We start from the raw sequence: 25,296 nt of genomic DNA, 5'->3' as shown, positions 1-25,296 counted from the left end.
CGGGGCGCTGCGGCTGGCGGTGCGGCGCGTGAAGGCCGTGGCGGCCACTATCACGGGCACGGTGCCCATCGTGGGCCAGACCAGCGCGGCCACGGTCACCTTCCTGGGCCTCTCTGCCACCACCAGGTTCTGCCTCAGCGACGTCGACGAGCGAGTGGTGATCGGCCTCGACGTGCTGCTGGACGCCAACGCTCGCCTGCAGTTCGACGCCAAGACGATCTCCAAGGGTGAGTCTTGAGCCGCCGGTGGCCGCTTGTCTGTCTCCTAACATTTCTCTTGCTTTACTTACTCTCTCACAAGTCTTGTAGCAACAATAGAGTTCCCTCCCGCATGTGTTCCGTGCTTGAGGACATTGATCATTCCAATCGCTTTCTGTGTGTGTGTGTGTGTGTGTGCGTGAGCGAGCTCTCTCGCAAGCTTCAAGCAATGTTTAATTTTGATGACAAGAATATCACATCAGTTTCATCGGCTTGCACGAGTAAATAATGACACGGGTATGTATTTACAGATATGGCTTTATTTATTTAGATAAAATAATAATAATACTGTACATTTTTCGCTCTTTTGTGCATACATTTATTCTTCTTCATATACGAGGTGCAGAGAATGAGTGGCGAGCTAATTATAACATTGTGCATAATTATGAGACGTGTGATGGGGGGGGGGGGGGGGGGTCGGTGCCGGCTAATCGGGTTACGGCAAATCAAGACTGGAGGCGCTGGAGGCCGCTCTTCCCTAACACTTCCGACTCTCACATCAACTAATTCCAGAGGCCGAAAAGGAGATCAAACGGGTTCAGTAAATGTTTCTGTAGGTTCAAGGCACAGAAGAACGATCAAATTACCAGAATGGTCATAAAACTAACCCTGGACATGCCCAAAACTCCTACGAAAGCCTTGTCGAATATGTGTGCTTGGCCGCGAAAATGTTTAAAAATAGGACCCATCTGACCAGTCACATGACAGACGGTGAAGGGAAATGACGTCACCGCTGAACCCTTGCTTTCGATGAGGAACAAACAAAGAAAAACTCAGAAGGGGAGATGTGAGAGAAAGGAGGAAGGAGGTAACCTAAATAACGATAAGGACACTCGAGTAGACGGCCTCAAGGTGTGTTTCTTGGGCTGCCAGCACTTAGACAGATGATTAAGATGTGTTTCAGGTAATGGTTTAAGTTGGGTATTCAAGCAACATCAAGTACCACTATTAGTAAAACCAGATTGGCGAGATTGAAGATAGCTAGACAAAGACAGGTAGAGATCACCATTGCCAGATTATCGTACTCAGAGCATAGTATTTACCGGTTTCTGACGCCTAAGTATTGCCAAGAAACATCAGGATCTAACATCAGAGCATGGTATTTACCGGTTTCTGACGCCTAAGTATTGCCAAGAAACATCAGGATCTAACTCTTTTAACGATAACAATAAATGAGTTTCGTTATTGGAGCCCAGAAGACAGTTTTGGGGTAGGAAGTCGGGAGATATAAACGGCTGAGTACGACAGTCTGGCAACGTTGGTAGAGATAGGTGTTGAGACGTTGTGGCGAAGCGGAAGGCAGGAATGGACTCATGGAAAACCAACTCAAAACCGATCTCGCCAACCTGTGGCTTCACTATCAATAACGTACAGAACACCCCAAAAGCAAGATAATTAGAATCAAAAGCTGCCGTGGAAGCCCTTATAGGCGTATTCTGGGAAGTCCTTGTCCTGGGTCGGTGCGGGGTAGCCCTCCTTGCCTCGGTTCGCTCCTGGGCCCGTAGTTAGACTCGCTCCTGGACCCATAGTTCGACGCGCTCCTGGACCCATAGTTCGACTCGCTCCTCGGCCCGTAGTTGGTTTCACTTCTAGGACCATAGGGTGTGGCGTAGCTAGGGTCCCTTCGCTGCGGGGGAGGTGGGGCTTGGCTATAAGGGTCCATTCTCGGGGCCTGGCGGGGTGCTGGGCCTTCCTGGGATAGTGTTGTAATAGGGATGTTTTCCTGCTGCACCTGGAAGGATATCATTGGCGTTAAATAGGACTCATTCAGTGAGGCGCGCCCATATCACAAGCTCCCCTTCCTAGGCCATTCCCTTGATATCCGCTTTAAGAGTACCAAAATGCCAGAGTCTTTTGTTTACGAGCTTTCTGTGAACAACCTTTATGAGTTAATGGTTACTCCTAACATATCAAACAGTTTATATTTGCTGTTGGTGGTACGCTGGTGTTGGTGACATATCTTAGTAAGGGGAGCTTGGAATATAGTCGCAACTGTATGGAGATGAAAGGGTTGACGGATGGGACTCAGAGATACTATTAACTTTGGTTCGGGACGGATCTTGATGCTTCACAAGTACCTGACCCACTTCCACCACCACCACCACTGCCACCACTGCCACCACCACCACCACTGCCACCACCACCACCACTGCCACCACTGCCACCACTGCCACCACCACCACCACTGCCACCACTGCTACACACACTGTTACGTCCCTCCCTCCACATCACCCGTCCGCACACCCACCTTGTCGTAGGAAGTATCGGGCGTCTCCTTCTTGGTCTTGGGCTTCTTGACAAACCTGTAGGCCATGACCCCGACGAGAGCCACAATCATGAGGCCGCCGAGGGTGCCAAGGACGGCCACCAGAACCACAGAACCCCCGTCGGGGTCGGATTGCAACTGATCGATCTTCCCCTGGACAGCGGTGGATCCTTTTTCAACGGTCTGTGGATTCAAGAAAGATGAAAAATGGTGATTAAATAATCTCAAGAACTAAGTAACTAAAACATACTGTAGCTCTGCCAGGGTTACAGGGGAGCGAGGACTCCCTCACCGAGAAGCCGCCGTGAGCTGGGATTGAACTCATAATCTCTCTGTGGCGCGGCAAGCACCAAGCCCACTGACCCACCCGGCCCCTCAGGGATGGGGGGCTGAAGAAGATGGGATATTTGGGAATACTGCTAGCCCTGCGCCACGTTATACGCCCCTCTCCCCCCCCCCCCTCACAGACATACACACCGTGTGCACTTCTTCAATGACTATTGTGAATTGATCCACGATGACCTCCTCCTGGAAGGTCTCAGGTTTATCATAGACCTCTACGTAGATCCCGTCAAGGTTTTCCCGATGCTTCGTCAGGTCCGTCAGGTCAGACTCCGTCCAGGTGTCCACGTTGTTCTCCAGCTTGGCCACCAAGGCGTTCGTCTCCTCAAGTTCCTTCTCCAGCTGGTGGCACTGACCATCATCTTGAGCGGCTTCCTTACAGAAGGTGAGGGTCTCCCGAGGGCGCGCCGTCTCCGCGCGCCACCACGCCGCAGGGTGGACGCGGCTGCCCCGTACGTGCCGCGCGGCAGACGACCCTTTAGAAAAGGTCTTCACCAGCTCGTAGAACTTGTCCAGGATATCACTGATGAGCTGCAGCTGATCCTCCGTCAGTCTGAACAGGTCTGGGGAGGGAGAGGAGAGGGAGAGGGCGTGAATGTAGCGGAGAGAGAGAGAGAGAGAGAGAGAGAGAGAGAGAGAGAGAGAGAGAGAGATTTACATAGACAATCAGACCACACAAACCCCACGGTCCAGACTAGGTGGTCTGTCCTTACACCTAAGGGATTCTACACTAATCAGAAGGCTCCAAAACTTTGCATTTCAACTCTAGTTAATATTAAGTTGAAGGAAGTGTCGGTCGAGCTTGTTTTTAAAGGAGTCAGTCGTGTTACACTGGACCACTGACGGTGGGAGCTTATTCCACTCTCGCACTATAACGTTGGTGAAGAAAATTTGGTGCAGTCTGAATTTACTTGTCTACATTTGAGTTTTGTGGCATTGTTCCTCGTGCGCAAAGTGTCATCGATCATAAACAATTTTGATTTGTCCACATTCGTGAATCCATTAATATTTTAAGACATTCGATCAGTTTTCCTCGTGGCGACGTCTCTCAAGAGAGAACATGTTAAGGGTGGAAAGCCTCTCGTCGTAGGGATAGTTGCGCAAGGAAGGGATCATTTTTGTTGCCCGACGTTGAATATCTTCTAATATAACAATGTCCTTTGCATGGTGGGGAAACTAAAACTGTACCGCATATTCCAAGTGGGGTCTGACTAAACTATTGTGGAGCGGAAGTATTACATCATTATTTTTTAATAAAAAAGTTTCTTTTAATGAAGCCCAACATTCTGTTCGCTTTATTTGCTGCATCAATGCATTGCTGCCAGAATTTGAGGTTTGACGCGATTTTAACACTCAGGTCCTTGACGCATTGAGCGCAGTTCATAATCGAACTTCTTATTTCTTGTTCCAACTTGAAGGGCCTGCCACTTGTCTACGTTAAAAGCCCCGTTCACATTGTGCCGACTCTGGGCCACGACAACCCAGCGACTTTTCCATTTGATAAGCTGGTTCCCACGCTCCAAGAAGTGGGGGAGGCTTTATTGGGGTCTTGGTGTCTTGCCGACTGTCTGGGACATTTGGCCAACTAGCTGCCAGCATGTCGTGCTAACCCTCACGACTCCAGACTCCCGTCACGACGTCGGCGCAGCATTCGGCAACAGTCTCAAGACCTCTTTCAAGACATGCCCGATCCTTTCACATCAACACCCAAGACCTCGTGTACCCTAGAGTCGTGGGTAGTCGTGGCCCAGAGTCGGCACTGTGTGAACGGGGCTAAAGGGCATCTCCCATCTATCCGACCATGCCGAAATTTTATGCAAATCCTCTTGGAGGCTTTGTCTGTCTTCGTCAGTGAGAACCGAGTTACCAATCTTTGTGTCATCTGCAAATTTACATCAAATTTTACATCGTTGATGTAAATAATGAAGAGCACTGGGCCAAGAACCGAGCCCTGAGGGACGCCACTAGTGACTGGCGCCCACTCTGAGTTAAGTCCGTCAATCACCACTCTGTGGTGTCTGTTGCTCAACCAATTCGCGATCCATTGATGTACTTGTCCGTCCATACCTAGTTGCTTTAATTTATAAAGTAATTTATGATGTGGAACTATATCAAATGCTTGCTGAAAATCAAGATAGGTTTGATGGGAAGGATCTTTTGTTACGGAAGCCATGTTGTGAATCCCCAATTAATGAGTGGCTTCAAGGTAACTCACAATTTTGTCTCTAATTATGCTCTCGAGTAGCTTACCTAAAACTGAAGTTAGAGTAATTGGCCTGTAATAACCCGGTATTTTTTTGTCTTCTTTCTTACAAATCGGTGTCACGTTAGCCTTTTTCCAATCCGAAGGGACGATGCCTTGTCGCAAGGACATATTGAATACGGTTGTGAGGGAGGAGAGTATTTCGCTCTTTATTTCTTTAAGCAGTATCGGATATATTTTGTCGGGTCCAGGACTTTTATTTGTTTTAAGGGATTGGAGAGCTTTCAGGACTTCATCGGTAGTTATTACAAAATTAGGCAATGCATGCTCGAGATTTACATTAGTAGGCTACTATTGTCGTCGCTGGTGTTGGTGGTAGCGGTGGGAAGACTGCTAGTATTAAACACCCAGGAAAAGAGAGAGAGAGAGAGAGAGAGAGAGAGAGAGAGAGAGAGAGAGAGAGAGAGAGAGAGAGAGAGAGAGAGAGAGAGAGAGAGAGAGAGAGAGAGAGAGAGAGAGAGTCACACACACACACACACACACTACGAGCTCTGTGCTCTTCCGTAGGGGAACGGCTGGCTGTCTCGAGAGAGACCAGCAGCAGACCAAGAGGTCAATTACACACACACACACACACGGCCCGGTAGCTCAGGGGTAGAGCGTCTGGTTCACAACCAGAAGGACCGGGGTTCGATTCCCCGGCCGGGTGAAGATAAGTTGGGCGTGTCTTCTTTCACGTGTAGCCCCTGTTCACCTAGCAGTGAGTAGGTACGCGACGTCAGGCAAGGAGTTGTGACCTCGTTGTCGCGGTGTGTTGTGTGTGAGTGGTCTCAGTCCTACCCAAAGATTGGTACAATGAGCTTTGTGCTCTTTTGTAGGGGAACGGCTGGCTGTCTCGAGAGAGACTCGCAACAGACCAAGAGGTGAATTACACACACACACACACACACACCAGTGCAACGCAGCGTCAATTACCTAGAGGTGCAACCGTGGTGGGAGGGTCTGTGGGAGGGTCAGTGGGTGGTTTTGTGGGTGGTTCTGTGGGTGGTTCTGTGGGAGGGTCAGTAGGTGGTTCTGTGGGTGTGTCTGTGGGAGTGTCTGTGGGTGTGTCAGTGGGAGTGTCTGTGGGAGTGTCTGTGGGTGTGTCTGTGGGAGTGTCTGTGGGAGTGTCTGTGGGTGTGTCAGTGGGAGTGTCTGTGGGAGTGTCTGTGGGTGTGTCTGTGGGAGTGTCTGTGGGTGTGTCTGTGGGAGTGTCAGTGGGAGTGTCTGTGGGAGTGTCTGTGGGTGTGTCTGTGGGAGTGTCAGTGGGAGTGTCAGTGGGAGTGTCTGTGGGAGTGTTTGTGGGTGTGTCTGTGGGAGTGTCTGTGGGAGTGTCAGTGGGAGTGTCTGTGGGTGTGTCTGTGGGAGTGTCTGTGGGTGTGTCTGTGGGAGTGTCTGTGGGTGTGTCTGTGGGAGTGTCAGTGGGTGTGTCTGTGGGAGTGTCTGTGGGAATGTCTGTGGGTGTGTCTGTGGGAGTGTCTGTGGGTGTGTCAGTGGGAGTGTCAGTGGGAGTGTCAGTGGGAGTGTCTGTGGGTGTGTCAGTGGGAGTGTCTGTGGGTGTGTCAGTGGGAGTGTCTGTGGGAGTGTCAGTGGGTGTGTCTGTGGGAGTGTCAGTGGGAGTGTCTGTGGGCGTGTCTGTGGGAGTGTCTGTGGGAGTGTCAGTGGGAGTGTCAGTGGGAGTGTCTGTGGGTGTGTCTGTGGGAGTGTCTGTGGGAGTGTCAGTGGGTGTGTCAGTGGGAGTGTCTGTGGGTGTGTCAGTGGGAGTGTCTGTGGGTGTGTCTGTGGGAGTGTCTGTGGGTGTGTCTGTGGGAGTATCTGTGGGTGTGTCAGTGGGAGTGTCAGTGGGAGTGTCTGTGGGTGTGTCTGTGGGAGTGTCTGTGGGTGTGTCAGTGGGAGTGTCTGTGGGTGTGTCTGTGGGAGTGTCTGTGGGAGTGTCAGTGGGAGTGTCTGTGGGAGTATCAGTGGGAGTGTCTGTGGGAGTGTCAGTGGGAGTGTCTGTGGGTGTGTCTGTGGGAGTGTCGGTGGGAGTGTCAGTGGGAGTGTCTGTGGGTGTGTCAGTGGGAGTGTCTGTGGGTGTGTCTGTGGGAGTGTCTGTGGGAGTGTCAGTGGGAGTGTCGGTGGGAGTGTCAGTGGGAGTGTCTGTGGGAGTATCAGTGGGAGTGTCTGTGGGTGTGTCTGTGGGAGTGTCTGTGGGTGTGTCAGTGGGAGTGTCTGTGGGAGTGTCAGTGGGAGTGTCTGTGGGAGTGTCAGTGGGAGTGTCTGTGGGAGTGTCAGTGGGAGTGTCTGTGGGAGTGTCAGTGGGAGTGTCTGTGGGTGTGTCAGTGGGAGTGTCTGTGGGAGTGTCAGTGGGAGTGTCTGTGGGTGTGTCTGTGGGAGTGTCTGTGGGAGTGTCTGTGGGTGTGTCTGTGGGAGTGTCTGTGGGAGTGTCTGTGGGTGTGTCTGTGGGAGTGTCTGTGAGTGTGTCTGTGGGAGTGTCTGTGGGTGTGTCTGTGGGAGTGTCAGTGGGAGTGTCTGTGGGTGTGTCTGTGAGAGTGTCTGTGGGAGTGTCTGTGGGTGTGTCTGTGGGAGTGTCAGTGGGAGTGTCTGTGGGTGTGTCTGTGAGAGTGTCTGTGGGTGTGTGTGTTGTTGTGTCTGTGGCACTGCCTCTTGCGGGGCCTTGGGAGGCGGCGTCGGAGGCCAGCAGCAGTAGCATCAGCAGCAGTGGCAGCCGCGGCAGCGTCAAGGACAGGACGAAGAGCCGCATGTTGACGCCTGGAGAGTTTCGGGGCGTGTCGCTCAGCCTGTGGGGGAGGGAAGGAGCTGTTTGGTGCGCCAGTACACAAAAGAGGAGTCTGCGTGAGGGTTGACACTCAGGCCCAAGGAGCGTTGAGTCCTTGCTTGGGTCTGTAGGGGAGGGATGGAACTCTGGGGTGCGCTGGAACAGAAAGGAGGAGTCTGCAGGAGGACAGACACTCAGACTACACTGTACAGCTGCTGCAAACCTATCACCACCTATCCTTCCTATCCATGAACTTAACGAGCCTTTCCTTGAAAGCTCCTATCCCTCTGGCACTCACCACATGACTGTCACGCCTGTGCGCCCATTCTTGACTCCACTGGTAGACCAATCTTGCCATTAGTCGTTAGTGTGTGTTTTACCTTGTTTACCGGGAAGCTTATGGACATCATCCTCATTAGAGCCCTTCATCCATTTACTTTGTCTTTCTAGAGATTGCAATTTAGGACTGCAAGCTAAAGATCGCAGCGTGTGGAACTTGGGTTGGTATCTTTGCATCGTGGGAGCAATAATTATATAGCTAATCTTCTGTATCGTAGGAACGTATCCATCACTGACGACCCCTTGTATTATAGCAGCTCACTCCCCTCAGCTAACCCCTTGCGTCGCAGAAACACTCCCACCTGCAACGCCTCCCCTAGCCTAAGACATCAGCACAACTACATCGGGTCCCTTGGTGGTCGTTTCCAGCAAGTTGGGAATGCCAGACCTACGGAGAAATGACAGCCCGTGTTTGAAGAGTCATTGACAGTGATGGCAAGGCAGGGAACATAGAAAGACAACTGTGGGCGGAGTTTCTCGGGGTGGAATCTGAGCTTGGAAAAAATATTTGACGATTGTGTGATAACCCTGACCCCGATGATAACGAGACCCAGTAGTACCAAGAAATGCCTGCCACGGACCTTATTTCCTAGTGGGCGATCCTGTTCGGGATGTTTCCACTCTATTTGTAACTTTCCAACTCTGTTCGTATGATTCCTGTCCTGTTCGTGGGGTCTGTGGGAGTGTCTGTGGGTCTGTTCGTGGGGTCTATGGGTTCTGTTGGGAGTGTCTGTGGGTTCTGTTGGGAGTGTCTGTGGGTTCTGTTGGGAGTGTCTGTGGGTTCTGTTGGGAGTGTCTGTGGGGTCTGTGGGTTCTGTAGCAGGGTCTGTAGGGCCTCTGGGGTCTGTGGGAAGGTCTGTGGGGTCTGTTCGTGTTTCTAATGTCCCGGTTATCTTCATATTTCTCGTTTTCTGTTCGTCATGATTCTGTCCTTTTGGTAATAATGTCCCCGTTGTATTTCGTTAAAGCCAGAGCCGTGGAGGAATGACTGCCGGCCTTATGACAACTTATCTGGGACCATTCGATCAAACTCAGCGATAACATGATAACTGTTTAATGTAATGGGGTTGCGACATGTGTTTCAGTCTCTTGTCCCCTTATCGGCCGGACAATATTCAAGATTCGATTAGGTTAGGTTTTTTTTCTCTCTCTCACGATTGCCTGAGGAGTAGGTTATCAATTATTTATCGAGGAAGGAAGAAAGAAGCAAATGATCAAACCTTTCTTTCAGTCCCTTGTTTTTTGTGAGTGTGTGTGTGTGTGTGTGTGTGTGTGAGAGAGAGAGAGAGAGAGAGAGAGAGAGAGAGAGAGAGAGAGAGAGAGAGAGAGAGAGAGAGAGAGAGAGAGAGAGAGAGAGAGAGAGAGAGAGAGAGAGAGAGAGAGAAGAACAGGTAGAAAATTAAACAGTATTCAACTAACGTTAGTAAGTTAATTAGGTAGGTAGGTAGTTAGTTAGGTGAGTAGGTAGAAAATATAAATAGGAAATATAGATACGTCAGTAAATATAATGTAATTTTGAGGGTAAACATTATAACTACGCTTGGCCTCGGTGCACATATCCGTCTCCTTGTCCCTTGAGCCTGTGGTGGTAGCCAAGAACCCATCACCCAGGGACACAAGGCCAGCGTGACATCCGGGTTACCACAGTGTGTCTTCCCCAGGTGTCCCCAGGTGTCCCCATTTATCGACCAGCCCGAAAGGGAGGTGGGCTACATGCCGAGTGCCCGGGCTGGGATTCGAACCCCGGCCAGCGGATCCGTAGCTTGGCACTGCACCACCGAGTAAAAAATAATGAAAGAATGAAAATAAAATGAAGATAACAAGTAAAAGAGTAGGAAATACACGTAACTGTCTTGTGGGGTTTCTGTTCTTTAAGATAGCAGCGACGGGCCAAATTTGTGGCTTTACCGTGTAGCAGCGACGGGCCAAATTTGTGGCTTTACCGTGTAGCAGCGATGGGCCAAATTTGTGGCTTTACCGTGTAGCAGCGATGGGCCAAATTTGTGGCTTTACCGTGTAGCAGCGACGGGCCAAATTTGTGCCATGATATAAACCCCCCAAAATAGATGATGCTTAAACTGATCACAACTGCTTCAATATATATTATGAACTGGTTTGTGTGAGAGGTGACTTTTTTCTCATTTTTCTTGCTTAGAGGGACCATTAAGAAACATGATCCCCGCTGCTACTGGGTTAAAATTAACACACGCAACAAAAGGTATCACTCTTCTTCGTCCAGGTGCAAGGTTACTCACTAAGAGGCCGCGGTAGCCGTAACAAGAGCGGCCGTAATCGAAGAGGTGCTGGTGCTGGTGCTGTGCCGGTGCTTAGAACTTATGGTGGTGAGGGACCGCGCACAACTGGGGGTCTCAAAGTGGTGGTGGTGATAGTCATGGTGGTGGTGGTGGTGGTGGCTTAACTAGGCCTCTGATAAGGAAGATTAAGAGACAACCATATTATCATTATGGGGTAGGATCCGTTTTTTTTTGGAGGGGGGGTCTTTGTTAGTACGTGAATTTGTTTTTCTCTCTCTCTCTCTCTCTCTCTCTCTCTCTCTCTCTCTCTCTCTCTCTCTCTCTCTCTCTCTCTCTCTCTCTCTCTCTCTCTCTCTCTCTCTCTCTCTCTCTCTCTCTCTCTCTCTCTCTCTCTCTCTCTCTCTCTCTCTCTCTCTCTCTCTCTCTCTCTCTCTCTCTCTCTCTCTCTCTCATATTCACTAGAACCTTTTTATTATTATAGCTTTACTTTTTATTATTATTATCTTATTATCTTATCATTAGTATTGTTGTTGTTGTTGTTTTTTGTTGTTGTTGTTTTTTGTTGTTGTTTGCTCCGTTTATTGTAACTTTTTATTTTTTTTCATTTTGTGTTTCTCTTATATTCATCAGAACCATTTTGTTATTGTATTTTTCTTTACTTCTTCTTCTTCTTCTTTTTCTTCTTCTTCTTCTTCTTTTTCTTCTCTTTCTTTGTTATCAGTATCGCTTTTATTTATTGAAGTCTTATGTCGGTACGTGATTTTGTGTTTCTTTTTCTCTCATATTCGTCAGAGACATTTTTCTTTATTATAGTTTTATTTACTTCCTTCTTCTGCTTTTTATTTGTCTTATCATCAGTAATCTTGTTATTGTTTGATTCTGTTTTTGAAGCTCTTTGTTGGTACGAGATTGTGTTTCCAGCTCTCATTTTCATTAGACACTTTCCATCATTACATTTTAACTTCTTTCTCCTTTTTTCTCTTTTTCTTATCATCACTGTCGTTGCTGTTGTTTGCCCCGCACATAGAACGAAAGCCAGCGTGAGGAGAAACAAAGAAAGGTGTGTCAGAAGTCTCGCGGAGGTGCCGGAGGTTATCGTAGTGCAAATGACCTCTGACCTGCTTACCGAACCCTGAAGATGCTCCGCCGTCAACCTGCCTCTCGGGTAAATGCAATACGAACATCAGATGGGCCCCGTATTTCGAGTAGTATTGCTGTAGACGGTGAACCCTCCCAGTGGGCAGCTCCAAGTTGATGGGTTACCAAATGTAGATGCTGACCAGTCCACTAACGAAACCCCGCCCTCTCTTGACTGGGTGGGAGAGGCTGTGGCAAGGTTAAGTGATGGAAAGATAGCTGGTGTTTGTAATCTTTGTAATATTTATAACATCAGTGCGGAGTTGCTCAAAGCTGGAGGTGAGCCCTTGACCCGCGGGCTGCATGCGGTCTTGACTGCCGTATAGTAATCTGGTACCATTCGTCCTAAGTGGGCTAGGAGGTTGATCGTCCCTATTTGGAGAGGGAAAGGAGACCGACACGACTGCAACCTTGTAATACTGTGATACTAGGCTGCTTAGTGTGTCAGGGAAAGTACAGGTCGTAAATGTCACCCGGCTTAAAGGGCACGCTGCATTCTATCCTAGTCACCGCGTTGTTGCTTTGAGAGACAACCTCGCGTGTAAAAGGCAATTAGGGGCGTCCACACACCTCGTGACTTGAACAAACTGATACATTCTGCACTCAAAAAATGACGTCTCCTCTGGATGCTCATTCTTATTCTTGTGTTTGGGGCAGCGTCTAGCGGGCTTTTTACGTTGTTTATTATTATGCTCTTGAACTGCCTACCTTGCTGTAAAAAAAAGGTACTAGATAAGAATATGAAGGAAGTCGTGCATGGGTGAGCCCCAGGGATGGCGTCATGAGCAGTGTTACCATATTACCGTACTCAAAACATCGCATTTATCACTTCCAGGGCCCAAACTCTCCTACCCACGCAAATAACGAGATTCCAGTTAAAGTTATTGATAAAAGCGTCACTTATTGGTGTTTGTTTGCGATAGCTGTGACTCAGAAACCGGAATATACAATGTGCTACGCGGCTGAGTGCGATAATTTAGTAGCGCTGGTCGTGAGGTGGGTGTGGTAGACTATAGGCGTGGCGGCGTCCCCCAAGGCGCATACACCCCCCTATGTTCCGGGTTATCGCCACTCCTCGGCCCGTTAAGCCCCCTGTTGCTTCATCACCGAGATATCGCTATCGGCGTCGCGAGGGATTACACGTGTTCGTCATGAAGGGTGTGCAATGACTGGTGTTGGTGGCGGGTGATAAGAGTGTCAGGCTGTGTGTGTGTGTGTGTGTGTGTGTGTGTGTGTGTGTGTGTGTTGCATTTATTGTGCTTGTTGAGGGATTAGTGTCACGGCTGGCTTGATCATTGTACACTGGGGCGGATCATATTATTTGTGTTAATATTATAGTTATTATTATTATTATTATTATTATTATTATTATTATTATTATTATTATTATTATTATTATTATTATTATTATTATTATTATTATTATTTGTGGTAGTAGTAGTAGTAGTAGCAGTAGTAGTAGTCGGAGCATTAATATAAAAATGCATAGCCATTATGGACGCACAGAAAAAGAAAAAAAAAAGTAAAAGAAAAAACTTTAATTCGTATTTAGGTTCCGCACACAAAAAAAAAGTAAAATTTTCTGATAAAGGAAATGGAGGGGAAAGGGAAAGGGAGGGGATAGAAGAGAAAGGGCAAGTACAAGGAAGGAAGTAGAGGGGAAGAAAAGGAGAAGGAAGGAGGAAGAATCAATGAATTAGACTCCCCAGATGACGAGAGGGGAGGAGGAAGAAGGGAAGAGAAGGGAAAGAAGAGGAAGGACAAGTACAGGGAAGGAAGGAGAGAGGAAGAAGAGGGGAAGAAAAGGAGAAAGAAGGAAGAAGAATCAGAAGAATTAGACTCCCCAGCTGACGAGGGGAGGAGGAAGAAGGGAAGAGAAGGGAAAGAAGGGGAAGGACAAGTACAGGGAAGGAAGGAGAGAGGAAGAAGAGGGGAAGAAAAGGAGAAAGAAGGAAGAAGAATCAGAAGAATTAGACGACTCCCCAGCTAACGAGGGTAGGAGGAAGAAGGGAAGGGAAGGGAAAGAAGGGGAAGAACAAGTACAGGGAAGGAAGGAGAGAGGAAGAAGAGGGGAAGAAAAGGAGAAAGAAGGAAGAAGAATCAGAAGAATTAGACTCCCCAGCTGGTGACGAGGGGAGGAGGAAGAAGGGAAGGGAAGGGAAGGGAAAGAAGGGGAAGAACAAGTACAGGGAAGGAAGGAGAGAGGAAGAAGAGGGGAAGAAAAGGAGAAAGAAGGAAGAAGAATCAGAAGAACTAGACTCCCCAGCTGGTGACGAGGGGAGGAGGAAGAAGGGAAGAGAAGGGAAAGAAGGGGAAGAGCAAGTACAGGGAAGGAAGGAGAGAGAGAGGAAGAAAAAAGGGAAAGAATTATAAGAAGCATTAAAACTGATTGATTGATTTGATGATTGGTTGATTTATTGGCCTCAAGGTAGTTACACAGATTATTTTACTCATCGTCCTTAAGAGGCACTAGCCCATTGAGTCCATTAGCAATAGTCCATTAAGACGCCCAGGCCTGTGACTCGGAGCAGGTGACGCGGGCAGGGCAGGTGACGCTGGTTCCGGGAAGTCTCTACGATAGCACACGTCACAGTCAGTTATCAGTCAATACATAATCACCATTGATAATACTTCCAATCTGAATCATATGCTCACTCGTATTAACACTACTTCTTACTGTTGCGAATTAATTAGTGTAGTATCAGGACACCTCTCCTCCCGAAATCGACCTCTCTTTTTGGACACTCCTTTGATCTCTATTCAGGAGCAATGAGTCGCGGGCTTTTTTTTTATTTTTTTTACGCCCTTGAACTGTCTCCTTAACTGCAAAAAAAAAGCAGAATCACTCATAATTTCCACACTTTTCATGGTAATTTTTTTTTTACAACAAAGGAGACAGCTCAAGGGCACAAAAAAAAAGAAACAATAATAAAAAAAAGCCCGCTATTCGCTGCTCCTAAAAAAAAAAAAGAATCAAAAGAGGTGGCCGAAAGAGAGGTCAGTTTCGGGAGGAGAGGTGTCCTGATACCCTCCTCTTACTTAATATATCCTTGCGATCTCTAATTTACCGTTTACTTTGTGTGCGCCAATTCGCTTATCTCTGTATCGCAAGCTAACATGGCGGTGTGATAATTGCAGATTTCAGCTTGATAAGGAATGATATCAAGCGTCGTATTCCTGCGTTCTGTGTCAATACTTTCCACTCCTCTTTATCTTAACATAACACTTTTCCGGTATGCCTCACCACCACCACCACCACCACCAATAAAGATAAGGCCACCACGCTCCCCCCTTTGAATTACTGGCATGACGTCACTGGCATACCTCAAGCCTAGAAGCTGGTTTACTTGCACCCGTAAAGAAGTTATGAACCAATACGGATAACTGGTTAATCTCATTCTGTTAGTTCCCTTGAATTCTAGGTCCTACGTCACTAGCATACCTCAGGCCAAGATAATCCAACCGGCCTCGTGCAGACTCCTTGCGTTCTTATGTTCTTATTTCTCCTTCCTTGAATTGGTAGCTGTGTTATGGCCCGCCTTGGAATACTGGTTAGTTCCCTTGAATTTTAGGTCCCACGTCACTAGCATACCTCAGGCCCAGATAGTCCAACCGGCCTCTTGCAGACTCCTTACGTTCTTATGTTCTTATTTCTCCTTCCTTGAATTGGTAGCTGTGTTATGGCCCGCCTTGGAATACTGGTTAGTTTCCTTGAATTCTAGGTCCCACGTCACTAGCATACCTCAGGCCCAGATAGTCCAACCGGCCTCGTGCAGACTCCTTACGTTCTTATGTTCTTATTTATCCTTCCTTGAATTGGTAGATGTGTTATGGCCCGCCTTGGAATACTGGTTAGTCGCCCTTGGTTAGTTCCCTTGAATTCTGGTCCCACGTCACTAGCATACCTCAGGCCCAGATAGTCCAACCGGCCTCGTGCAGACTCCTTGCGTTCTTATGTTCTTATTTGTGCCTCCTTGAATTGGTAGATGTGTTATGGCCCGCCTTGGAATACTGGTTAGTCTCCCTTGGTTAGTTCCCTTGAATTCTTGGTCCCACGTCACTAGCATACCTCAGACCCAGATAGTCCAACCGGCCTCGTGCAGACTCCTTGCGTTCTTATGTTCTTATTTGTGCCTCCTTGAATTGGTAGATGTGTTATGGCCCGCCTTGGAATACTGGTTAGTTCCCTTGAATTCTAGGTCCCACGTCACTAGCATACCTCAGACCCAGATAGTCCAACCGGCCTCGTGCAGACTCCTTGCGTTCTTATGTTCTTATTTATCCTTCCTTGAATTGGTAGATGTGTTATGGCCCGCCTTGGAATACTAGTTAGTCTCCCTTGGTTGGTTCCCTTGAATTCTTGGTCCAACGTCACTAGCATACCTCAGACCCAGATAGTCCAACCGGCCTCTTGCGGACTCCTTGCGTTCTTATGTTCTTATCTGTGCTTCCTTGAATTGGTAGATGTGTTATGGCCCGCCTTGGAATACTGGTTAGTCTCCCTTGGTTAGTTCCCTTGAATTCTAGGTCCCACGTCACTAGCATACCTCAGGCCCAGATAGTCCAACCGGCCTCTTGCAGACTCCTTGCGTTCTTATGTTCTTATTTATCCTTCCTTGAATTGGTAGATGTGTTATGGCCAGCCTTGGAATACTGGTTAGTCTCCCTTGGTTAGTTTCCTTGAATTCTAGGTCCCACGTCACTAGCATACCTCAGACCCAGATAGTCCAACCGGCCTCGTGCAGACTCCTTGCGTTCTTATGTTCTTATTTATCCTTCCTTGAACTGGTAGATGCGTTATGGCCCGCCTTGGAATACTGGTTAGTCGCCCTTGGTTGGTTCCCTTGAATTCTTGGTCCAACGTCACTGGTATTCCACTGCCTAGCTAGTTAATCTACAGCCTCGAACTGGTACCGTGTTATGAGCCGCCTTGAAATACTTGTTAGTCTACCCTGAGTCTGTATTCTAAAAACTATCAGCGCCGACGTAGGCTACACATATTTGGCAAAGCTTTCGTAGGAGGAGTCTTGAGGACTTTCATTAGGTAGTTTTATGAGCCTGGTAATAGTTTGACATTTCCTCCGTACCTGGAACCTGAAAAAACGATCATTAGAACCCGACTGATCTTCTTTTCGGCCTGTGGAAGTCTAAGAATACACTATCATGGGTAGTTTTATGAGCCTGGTAGTAGTTTGACATTTCCTCCGTACCTGGAACCTGAAAAAAACGATCATTAGAACCCGACTGATCTTCTTTTCGGCCTGTGGAAGTCTAAGAATACACTATCATGGGTAGTTTTATGAGCCTGGTAATAGTCTAACATTTTCTCCGTACCTGGAACCTGAAAAAACGATCATTAGAACCCGACTGATCTTCTTTTCGGCCTCTGGAAGTCTAAGAATACACTATCATGGGTAGTTTTATGAGCCTGGTAGTAGTTTGACATTTCCTCTGTACCTTGAACTTGATAAAAAACGATCATTAGAACCCGACTGATCTTCTTTTCGGCCTCTGGGAATTGTTGGTGTGAGGTGGAAGCGTCTGAGAATAAAGACCATGTTTAGCAACCTTGAATCCTTGGTCTTTCGTCACTTGGCATACGTCAGACTAGCGTTGCCAGATTATCGTACTCACCACTTCGTCTTCATTACTTTTAATCCTCAAACTCTCGTACCTACACAAATAACGAAAGAAAATTGGAGTTAGCTTTAAAACTCCTATTTATTGATGTTTGTTTGTTTATTTTTGCATTCGTTATTGCTCAGAAGCTACGAAAATGCAAAGCGATGAGTACGGTAATTTACCAACGCTGCGTCAGACCTATACATAGAAAGCTGATATCTGTAAAGCCTTGACTTGGTAGCTCTGTTATAAGCCGCCTCGGAGAATTGGATAGTCTCTAGTGGCTTAGCAGGTAGAATCCGAATGTCCTTGAACTGTGCTATGAGCTGTGATATGTGATCGCTTGAGGCTGAAGTTGTAGTGTTTATGGCTCTGCATTGATTCGTATGTTTTGAATTACTGCATTTTGCTGATTTACGACATTATTGTTATTATTTTTACTGAGAGCCAGGAAAGGGTGTCAAAGGGCTATTAAAAGAATGGTATAGGCCCAAACAGAGTCCCATTGATGAGTAGATATTGATGGAAAAATATAAAAGACATTGACTGGAAAATTAAGTGAGGAATGAAAGGAAAAATGTAGTAGTAGTAGTAGTAGTAGTAGTAGTTAATTAAGCTAGAAGTATAAATTCATAAATCCTTAATCACCTCATTCATCAATAGTGTAAATTTATGATTAAAAAAAATATGGAAAAAAAAACGATAAATGGTTCTTGTGAGGATAAATTACCGACTCCATCATCACCATCACCACCACCACCATCATCATCATCACCATCCATTGCTGGTCCATTACGAGACAAATACCTTTCCAATACTGTTTCCCTGGTGTCAATCCCCCCTCCCTCTCTATCAGAAGGCTTGTATATACACACTACTTATTCAACATCCATTTAAGGTTCACTCTTTATTATCTATGTAGTCGATTGAAGAAGAGGCGAAGAGCAACTATGTACATTGTGATCAGTGTATAAAGTAACAATAAATATATAAATGTATAAATGTATAAATCGTAAATCAACTCCCATGTTCGATGTTCCAGGATGACTTTGACCTCATGTGTGACTCCCGGGACAAGAGCGGCGACACTGAGGTCATGATGGCACTGTAGCATATGTTGGACGGCACCGCTGGCACTGCTGAAGGTAAGGTAAGCACAACCCGCATAGCTACGTCGTTTTAGAAAGCCTTTGGTGAAGTTCGCTGGGATATCCTCAGTCGGTATTCTCAATCGCCTCCACCGTTCACGTCAACTATTTCCAGAGGTCGAAAAGGAGATTAATCGGGTTATCATGAGTGTTTTTCCACGTTGAAGGTACAGAAGAAGGGTCAAACTACCACCAGGGTCATGAAAGTACCTCTGGAAACGCCCAAAACACCCACGAATGTCCTGTCAAATTTGAGTGTGCAAGGTGAAGCGTTTGAGAATATTGTCCCTCGTTTTGTCGGAGTGGAGTGAGTCTTGGTGTCTCGAGTCACTCCTTGCTTCGTTGGATTAACTTCTAGGATCATAGGCGGCGATGTGATCAGGCTTACTTCTCAGCGCGGGATCGGCAATGAGGGAGATTATTGTCTTGGTATCTCGAGTCACTCCTCTCGTTGGATCTACTTTTAGGATCATAGGCGGCGATGTGATCAGGCTTACTTCTCAGCGCGGGATCGTCTATGAGGGAGATTATTGTCTTGGTATCTCGAGTCACTCCTCTCGTTGGATTAGCTTCTAGGATCATAGGCGGCAGTGTGATCAGGCTTACTTCACAGCGCGGGATCGGCTCTGAGGGTTTATTCACGGGTCCTGGCTGGATGCTGAGCTTTTTCTGGACACACTGTCAGTAGCGATGTTCTGCTCCTTGGGCTGGAAAGATATTATTGACGTTAAAGAAGAGGCTTTCAGAGAGACATGTCCATCACCGTTGTCAAATTATCGCACTCATCGCATTGCATTTTCGTAGCTTCTGACCAATAACGAATGCAAAAACAAACAAACAAACATCAATAAATAGGGGTTTTAACGCTAACTTCAATTTTCTATCGTTATTTGTGTAGGTACGAGAGTTTGAGGCTTAAAAGTAATGAAGACGAAGTGGTGAATACGATAATCTGGCAACGCTGATGTCCATACTACACACTCTCCTTCCTGGACCCTTCCTCTGCTATTCTTTCTAGCAGTATCAAAATGCCTTTATGTCACACCTCCCTCATCCCTCAGCCACACACTCACCGTTTCGTAGGAGGTATCGAGCGTCTGTTTCTTGGCCTTCGACTTATTGATGTACTTGTATGCGAAGAACCCGACAAGAGCCACAAACAAGAGGCCGCCGAGGGTGCCCAGGACGGCCGCCAGCACCACGGAATTATCATTGTCGTCGGAGGAGTCCAACTGATCGATCTTCTCCTGCACATTGTTAGACCCTTCTTCGACGTTCTGTGGATTCAGGAAAAAAAGAATTGATTTAAGAATAGTATACAGGAGTGTTGGCAGCCGTGCATCATGTTATAAGCGCGCGCACACACACACACACACACACACACACACACACCTCTTTCACATCGTCGATGGCTGCTGTGAACTCCTCCTCCTTGATCTCCTCCTTGAAGGTCTCAGGTTCCTCCGCGGCCGCCTCGTAGGCCACGTTAAGGCTTTCCCGATGGTTCGTCAGATCCGTCAGATCAGACCCCGTCCAGGAGTCCACGTCGTTCTCCAGCTTGGCCACCAAGGCGTTCGTCTCCTCAAGGTCCTTCTCCAGCTTATGGCAGAGACCGTCCTCGGAAGCGGTTTCCACACAGAAGGTGGAGTCCTCCCGAGGACGCGCCGCCTCCGCGCGCCACCACGCCGCAGGGTGGACACGGCTGCCCCGCACGCGAAGCACGGCGGGGGGCGCGTCAGAAAAGCCTTCTACCAGCACCTTAAACTTGTCCAGGATATCGCTGATGAGCTGCAGCTGATCCTTCGTCAGCTTGAACAGGTCTGGAGAGGGAGAGGAGAGGGAGAGGGCATAAGTGGCAGGAACAGAGAGAGAGAGAGAGAGAGAGAGAGAGAGAGAGAGAGAGAGAGAGAGAGAGAGAGAGAGAGAGAGAGATATATATATATATATATATATATATATATATATATATATATATATATATATATATATATATATATATATATATATATAAGGTTAAAAATTCCCAGAGTTAGTAAAATGCGGCAAGCTGTATCCGCAGAGTTTTACGCCGCCGCTTACTATGGCTGCTACGGTTATAAAGTTTAGTCTGTGCACTTAGCAATTCAGTACTTGATAAAGAGAGATACATAGATAGAGAGATAGATAGATAGATAGATAGATAGATAGATAGATAGATAGGCAGATAGACAGGCAGAGAGAGAGAGAGAGAGAGAGAGAGAGAGAGAGAGAGAGAGAGAGAGAGAGAGAGAGATAACGTTATGAGATCTGTCTGTACATTACGCATATTTATATTAATTTTGCTGCCGGTAAAATCTAAAGGTTAAATCAACAAAAAGTTCTTGTAATTGGATTCGATTAAAGTACAAATATACTCGTATTTGGACTCGAGATAGGCGATAAAACTGAGTACTTGATGTTGTACTTGAATTCGTGATATCGTAATGTAAGTCTGACACAGACACACACACACACACACACACACACACACACACACACACACCAGTACATCACATCGTTAATTACCTAGAGGTGCAACCGTTGTGGTGGTGGTGGTCGTGGTGGGTGGTTCTGTGGGTGGTTCTGTGGGTGGTTCTGTAGGTGGTTCTGTGGGCGGTTCTGTAGGTGGTTCTGTGGGTGGTTCTGTGGGTGGTTCTGTGGGAGGTTCTGTGGGAGGTTCTGTAGGTGGTTCTGTAGGTGGTTCTGTGGGAGGTTCTGTGGGTGGTTCTGTGGGTGGTTCTGTAGGTGGTTCTGTGGGAGGTTCAGTGGGTGGTTCTGTGGGGGGCTCTGTGGGTGGTTCTGTTGGTGGTTCTGTTGGGGGCTCTGTGGGTGGTTCTGTTGGTGGTTCTGTTGGAGGTTCTGTGGGTGGTTCTGTGGGTGGTTCTGTGGGAGGTTCTGTGGGTGGCTCTGTGGGGGGTTCTGTGGGTGGTTCTGTGGGTGGTTCCGTTGGAGGTTCTGTGGGTGGTTCTGTGGGTGGTTCTGTGGGTGGTTCTGTGGGAGGTTCTGTGGGTGGTTCTGTGGGGGGCTCTGTGGGTGGTTCTGTGGGTGGTTCTGTGGGTGGTTCTGTGGGTGGTTCTGTGGGAGGTTCTGTGGGTGGCTCTGTGGGTGGTTCTGTGGGAGGTTCTGTGGGAGGTTCTGTGGGTGGTTCTGTGGGTGGTTCTGTGGGAGGTTCTGTGGGAGGTTCTGTGGGTGGTTCTGTGGGAGGTTCTGTGGATGGTTCTGTGGGAGGTTCTGTGGGAGGTTCTGTGGGAGGTTCTGTGGGTGGTTCTGTAGGGGTCTCTGTGGGTGGTTCTGTGGGTGGTTCTGTGGGAGGTTCTGTGGGTGGTTGTGTGGGAGGTTCTGTGGGTGGTTCTGTGGGTGGTTCTGTGGGAGGTTCTGTGGGTGGTTCTGTGGAAGGTTCTGTGGGAGGTTCTGTGGGGGGTTCTGTGGGGGGTTCTGTGGGAGGTTCTGTTGGAGGTTCTGTGGGTGGTTCTGTGGGAGGGTCTGTGGGAGGTTCTGTTGGAGGTTCTGTGGGTGGTTCTGTGGGAGATTCTGTGGGTGGTTCTGTTGGTGGTTCTGTTGGAGGTTCTGTTGGAGGTTCTGTGGGTGGTTCTGTGGGAGATTCTGAGGGTGGTTCTGTGGGTGGTTCTGTGGGAGATTCTGTGGGTGGTTCTGTGGGTGGTTCTGTGGGAGATTCTGTGGGTGGTGCTGTGGGTGGTTCTGTGGGAGATTCTGTGGGTGGTTCCGTGGGTGTTTCTGTGGCGGAGTCTTGAGAGGCGCCGCTGGAGGCCATCAGCAGCAGCAGCAGCGCTGAGGACAGGGCGAGGAGCCGCATGTTGACGGCTGGCGAGGGTCGGGGCGTGTCGCTCAGGCCTGTGGGGGAGGGAAGGAGCTGTTTGGTGCGCCAGTACAGAGAGGCGGAGTGTGCAGAAGGGTAGACACTCAGGCCAAGGACTCTATAATCCTTGCTTAGGTCTATAGGGGTAAAAATGTCTCACTCTATATCTCTCCTCGTATCAGCCAATCGTGTTCTTGTATCATTATTTCATAACCAACAGTATCAGTCAGGCCGATGCCGTTCCCTGGGAGTTTTTCTTATTATGTAAACCATCTTTACGTGTCATTGGCCACCGTACACCCGACTGATTACTTTTCTCTAAGTGAATGTAGTATGGCGCAAACAGGCAATCTAAAATATTATTGAAGGTGAAGTTTGTGTCATCTAACGAAGGCGAGAAGGAGATTAGAGGCTTATGTTGTTTTTCAGTTAGTAATCTTTGATAATATGTCATACTTAGGCCAAGTTTGACATGGGGGAGATTATGTGTGTGTGTGTGTGTGTGTGTGTGTGTGTGTGTGTGTGTGTGTGTGTGTGTGTGTGTGTGCGTGTGACATTCCATCAAGTCTTACGAAACAGAGATAATAGGAGATAGAACATTACACAACTAATTAATTTACTATCTCTTAATTGAACCTCATACACCTTTACGTTGTTACTTTTTTTTGTGAGAGAGAGAGAGAGAGAGAGAGAGAGAGAGAGAGAGAGAGAGAGAGAGAGAGAGAGAGAGAGAGAGAGAGAGAGAGAGAGAGAGAGAGAGAGAGAGAGAGAGAGAGAGAGAGAGAGAGAGAGAGAGAGAGAGAGAGAGAGAGAGAGATAACCCCCCCCCCGACACACACACACCTACACATGAACAAGCAACCACACATACAACTACACCCCTTCAAAAAATCCCAGCTCACCAAAAATGCAGCTGGCGGCGAGACATCAAAGAAGATTTAATAAACTACCTTACTAATCCCTTAATTGCTTTTACCTGCTCCCGCTCTACATATATGAATAAACGCGCCCTCTGTTTAGGTGTGATCACATGATGCTAGCCGAGACAGAGGGCGCTTTTATGCATATATGTAGAGCGGCAACAGGTACAGGGAATTAAGAGATTAGCACGGCAGTTAAGCTTCTTTGATGTCTTGCCGCCAGCTGCATTTTTGGTGAGCTGGGATTCTTTGAAGGGGTGTAGTTGTATGTCTGGAATAGGAAAGGGATTAAGGGGATTAGAAGAGAAAGAAGGGGAGGAGGATAAGGTAGATAGATACATAGGTAGGTTAGAGAGTAGGTAAATATAAGGGTAGAAAGGTATATAGGTAGGTAGGTAGGTAAGTATGTCAGTAAGTAGGCATGAATTAAGAAGAAAAAAAAAAGAAAGGGAAAGGAAATAATTCAGTAAGCGACACAACACGCGTAGCCAGTAATGATGATGATAATAATAATAATAATAATAATAATAATAATAATAATAATAATAATAATAATAATAATAATAATAATAATAATAATAATAATAATAATAAAATAACAACAACAACAAGTTCCTGACGTTTGTGTATCTTTTTCCGCAGCAAAGGAAGGGAAAGAAAAAATATAAATGAGAAAAAAAAAATCCCGCTACTCACTTCCTCTATATAAAAAAGTGTAGGTATAGTTGAGTGGCCGAGAGGTCAATTTCTGATACGATTTTAAGATTACTCACCAAACAGTAGTAGTAGTAGTAGTAGTAGTAGTAGTAGTGGTGGTAGTAGTAGTAGTAGCAGTGGTGGTGGTGGTTTTTGTGGTAGTGGCTGCGGGGTGTCTCAGGAGCGGAGGCGCCGGAGGGCCGCGCACTTATGGGAGTCTGAGGGATGTGTTGCTGGGCTTTATGTAACTCTCGCTCTGATAAGGAAATACATTAATTAACCGGGCGTGATCTGTGGGGCAGTGATTAGCACGCCAGACAACAGAGGCGCGGGGCTCACCTGTAACCCATGCAGTAGGTCCTGACAGAGAGCATCCCACATTCTTCCCTTCATTCATTCTTCGTTCATTCTTCCCTTCAGTGGTCGATAAATGGGTACTTGGGGACACCCGGAGGAGGTACACTGTGGTAACCCGGAAGTCACACTGGCCCTGTGTCCCGGGGGGCTGCATGGGTTCTCCCGCCACAGCCTAGGGGCCAAGGAGACGGAGATGAGCACCGCCGCCACGCGCAGCCATAGCGTGTGCCCCCCAATTAACCTTTTAGAAGTTCACAATGTAAGGGGTATTAGGTGCCCGTGACTGGCTCCCGCTTCCTCCTCCTACTACTACTACTGCTACTGTAGATACTTCTATATACTGTACTATTTTTTTTTTTTGTACTCCTACCTCTCCTCCTCTTCCTCCTCCTCCTACTACTACTACTGCTACTGTAGATACTTCTATATACTGTACTATTTTTTTTTTTTTTATACTCCTACCTCTCCTCCTCTTCCTCCTCCTCCTCCTCCTACTACTGCTACTGTAGATACTTCTATATACTGTACTATTTTTTTTTTATACTCCTACCTCTCCTCCTCTTCCTCCTCCTCCTACTACTACTACTGCTACTGTAGATACTTCTATATATACTGTACTATTTTTTTTTATACTCCTACCTCTCCTCCTCTTCCTCCTCCTCCTCCTACTACTACTACTACTACCAGAGCTGTAAAGGGGTGGGGGGAAGAGTGCCTTTTCCTGTGCGGTGGCGTAGGTGGTAGCGTACTGGGCTCACATTCACCGCGTGATGGACGACGCGGGTTCGAATCCCCACGCTACCACTCGGATTTTCCAGTCACCGCCGAGTGGCTTAAAACTACCCACATGCTGTCCTGATGACCACCCATCAACCCGGACTCTAGAGGAAGCCGTCCAAGCGAATCAAGAACGAGTTCCGGGTGGCAGCATGAGCCAATGCAAGATGGCGCCACTATAAACACTCGCCTGCGCCAGAACGGGCTGGGCCGACCATCAGGCCCCACCGGGAAGATGCCTACCGGCGCAATAGGCAACAACGTAAAAAAAAAAAAAAAAAAATGTGGACCTTTGTGGCCACTTGGAAATGGCAACTTGCGAGCACACGGCTGTTGGGGTCGAGG

The 25,296-nt window shown here is 47.6% G+C and overlaps 2 protein-coding genes across 2 annotated transcripts; both read right to left on the bottom strand.

Moving 5' to 3' along the window:
* Window positions 1–497: 497 nt before the first annotated feature.
* LOC127004829 (cell surface glycoprotein 1-like) lies at window positions 498–10,624 on the bottom strand. Its single transcript, XM_050873007.1, has 5 exons — window positions 10,460–10,624; window positions 6,044–7,887; window positions 3,001–3,428; window positions 2,506–2,706; window positions 498–1,989 (listed from the first exon to the last, which is right to left on the bottom strand). The coding sequence occupies exons 2-5, from the start codon at window positions 7,848–7,850 to the stop codon at window positions 1,681–1,683; spliced, it is 2,745 nt and encodes a 914-aa protein (XP_050728964.1). The 5' UTR covers window positions 7,851–7,887; window positions 10,460–10,624; the 3' UTR covers window positions 498–1,680.
* A 7,472-nt stretch (window positions 10,625–18,096) lies between these two features.
* On the bottom strand, window positions 18,097–22,198 carry LOC127004830 (uncharacterized). The gene is made up of 4 exons (XM_050873008.1): window positions 20,911–22,198; window positions 19,759–20,186; window positions 19,440–19,643; window positions 18,097–19,073 (listed from the first exon to the last, which is right to left on the bottom strand). Exons 1-4 carry the CDS (start codon window positions 22,196–22,198, stop codon window positions 19,005–19,007), a joined length of 1,989 nt encoding a protein of 662 aa, XP_050728965.1. The 3' UTR covers window positions 18,097–19,004.
* Between the last annotated feature and the right edge of the window lie 3,098 nt (window positions 22,199–25,296).

The sequence above is a fragment of the Eriocheir sinensis genome, chromosome 29 (genome assembly GCF_024679095.1).
Source record: "Eriocheir sinensis breed Jianghai 21 chromosome 29, ASM2467909v1, whole genome shotgun sequence".
Lineage (NCBI taxonomy): Eukaryota > Metazoa > Arthropoda > Malacostraca > Decapoda > Varunidae > Eriocheir > Eriocheir sinensis.
This window is presented reverse-complemented; position numbering and strand designations above follow the sequence as displayed.

What these genes read in the sequence shown, in the direction of transcription:
- LOC127004829 (XM_050873007.1), bottom strand. Translation starts at nt 7,850, where the DNA reads ATGCGGCTCTTCGTCCTGTCCTTGACGCTGCCGCGGCTGCCACTGCTG. An exon ending in TCATTGAAGAAGTGCACACG is followed by an intron (nt 2,707 to 3,000) that starts GTGTGTATGTCT and finishes TTGAATCCACAG; the next exon opens with ACCGTTGAAAAAGGATCCAC. An exon ending in CCGATACTTCCTACGACAAG is followed by an intron (nt 1,990 to 2,505) that starts GTGGGTGTGCGG and finishes ATATCCTTCCAG; the next exon opens with GTGCAGCAGGAAAACATCCC.
- LOC127004830 (XM_050873008.1), bottom strand. Translation starts at nt 22,198, where the DNA reads ATGCGGCTCCTCGCCCTGTCCTCAGCGCTGCTGCTGCTGCTGATGGCC. An exon ending in CACAACGGTTGCACCTCTAG is followed by an intron (nt 20,187 to 20,910) that starts GTAATTAACGAT and finishes CTCCCTCTCCAG; the next exon opens with ACCTGTTCAAGCTGACGAAG. An exon ending in TCGATACCTCCTACGAAACG is followed by an intron (nt 19,074 to 19,439) that starts GTGAGTGTGTGG and finishes ATATCTTTCCAG; the next exon opens with CCCAAGGAGCAGAACATCGC.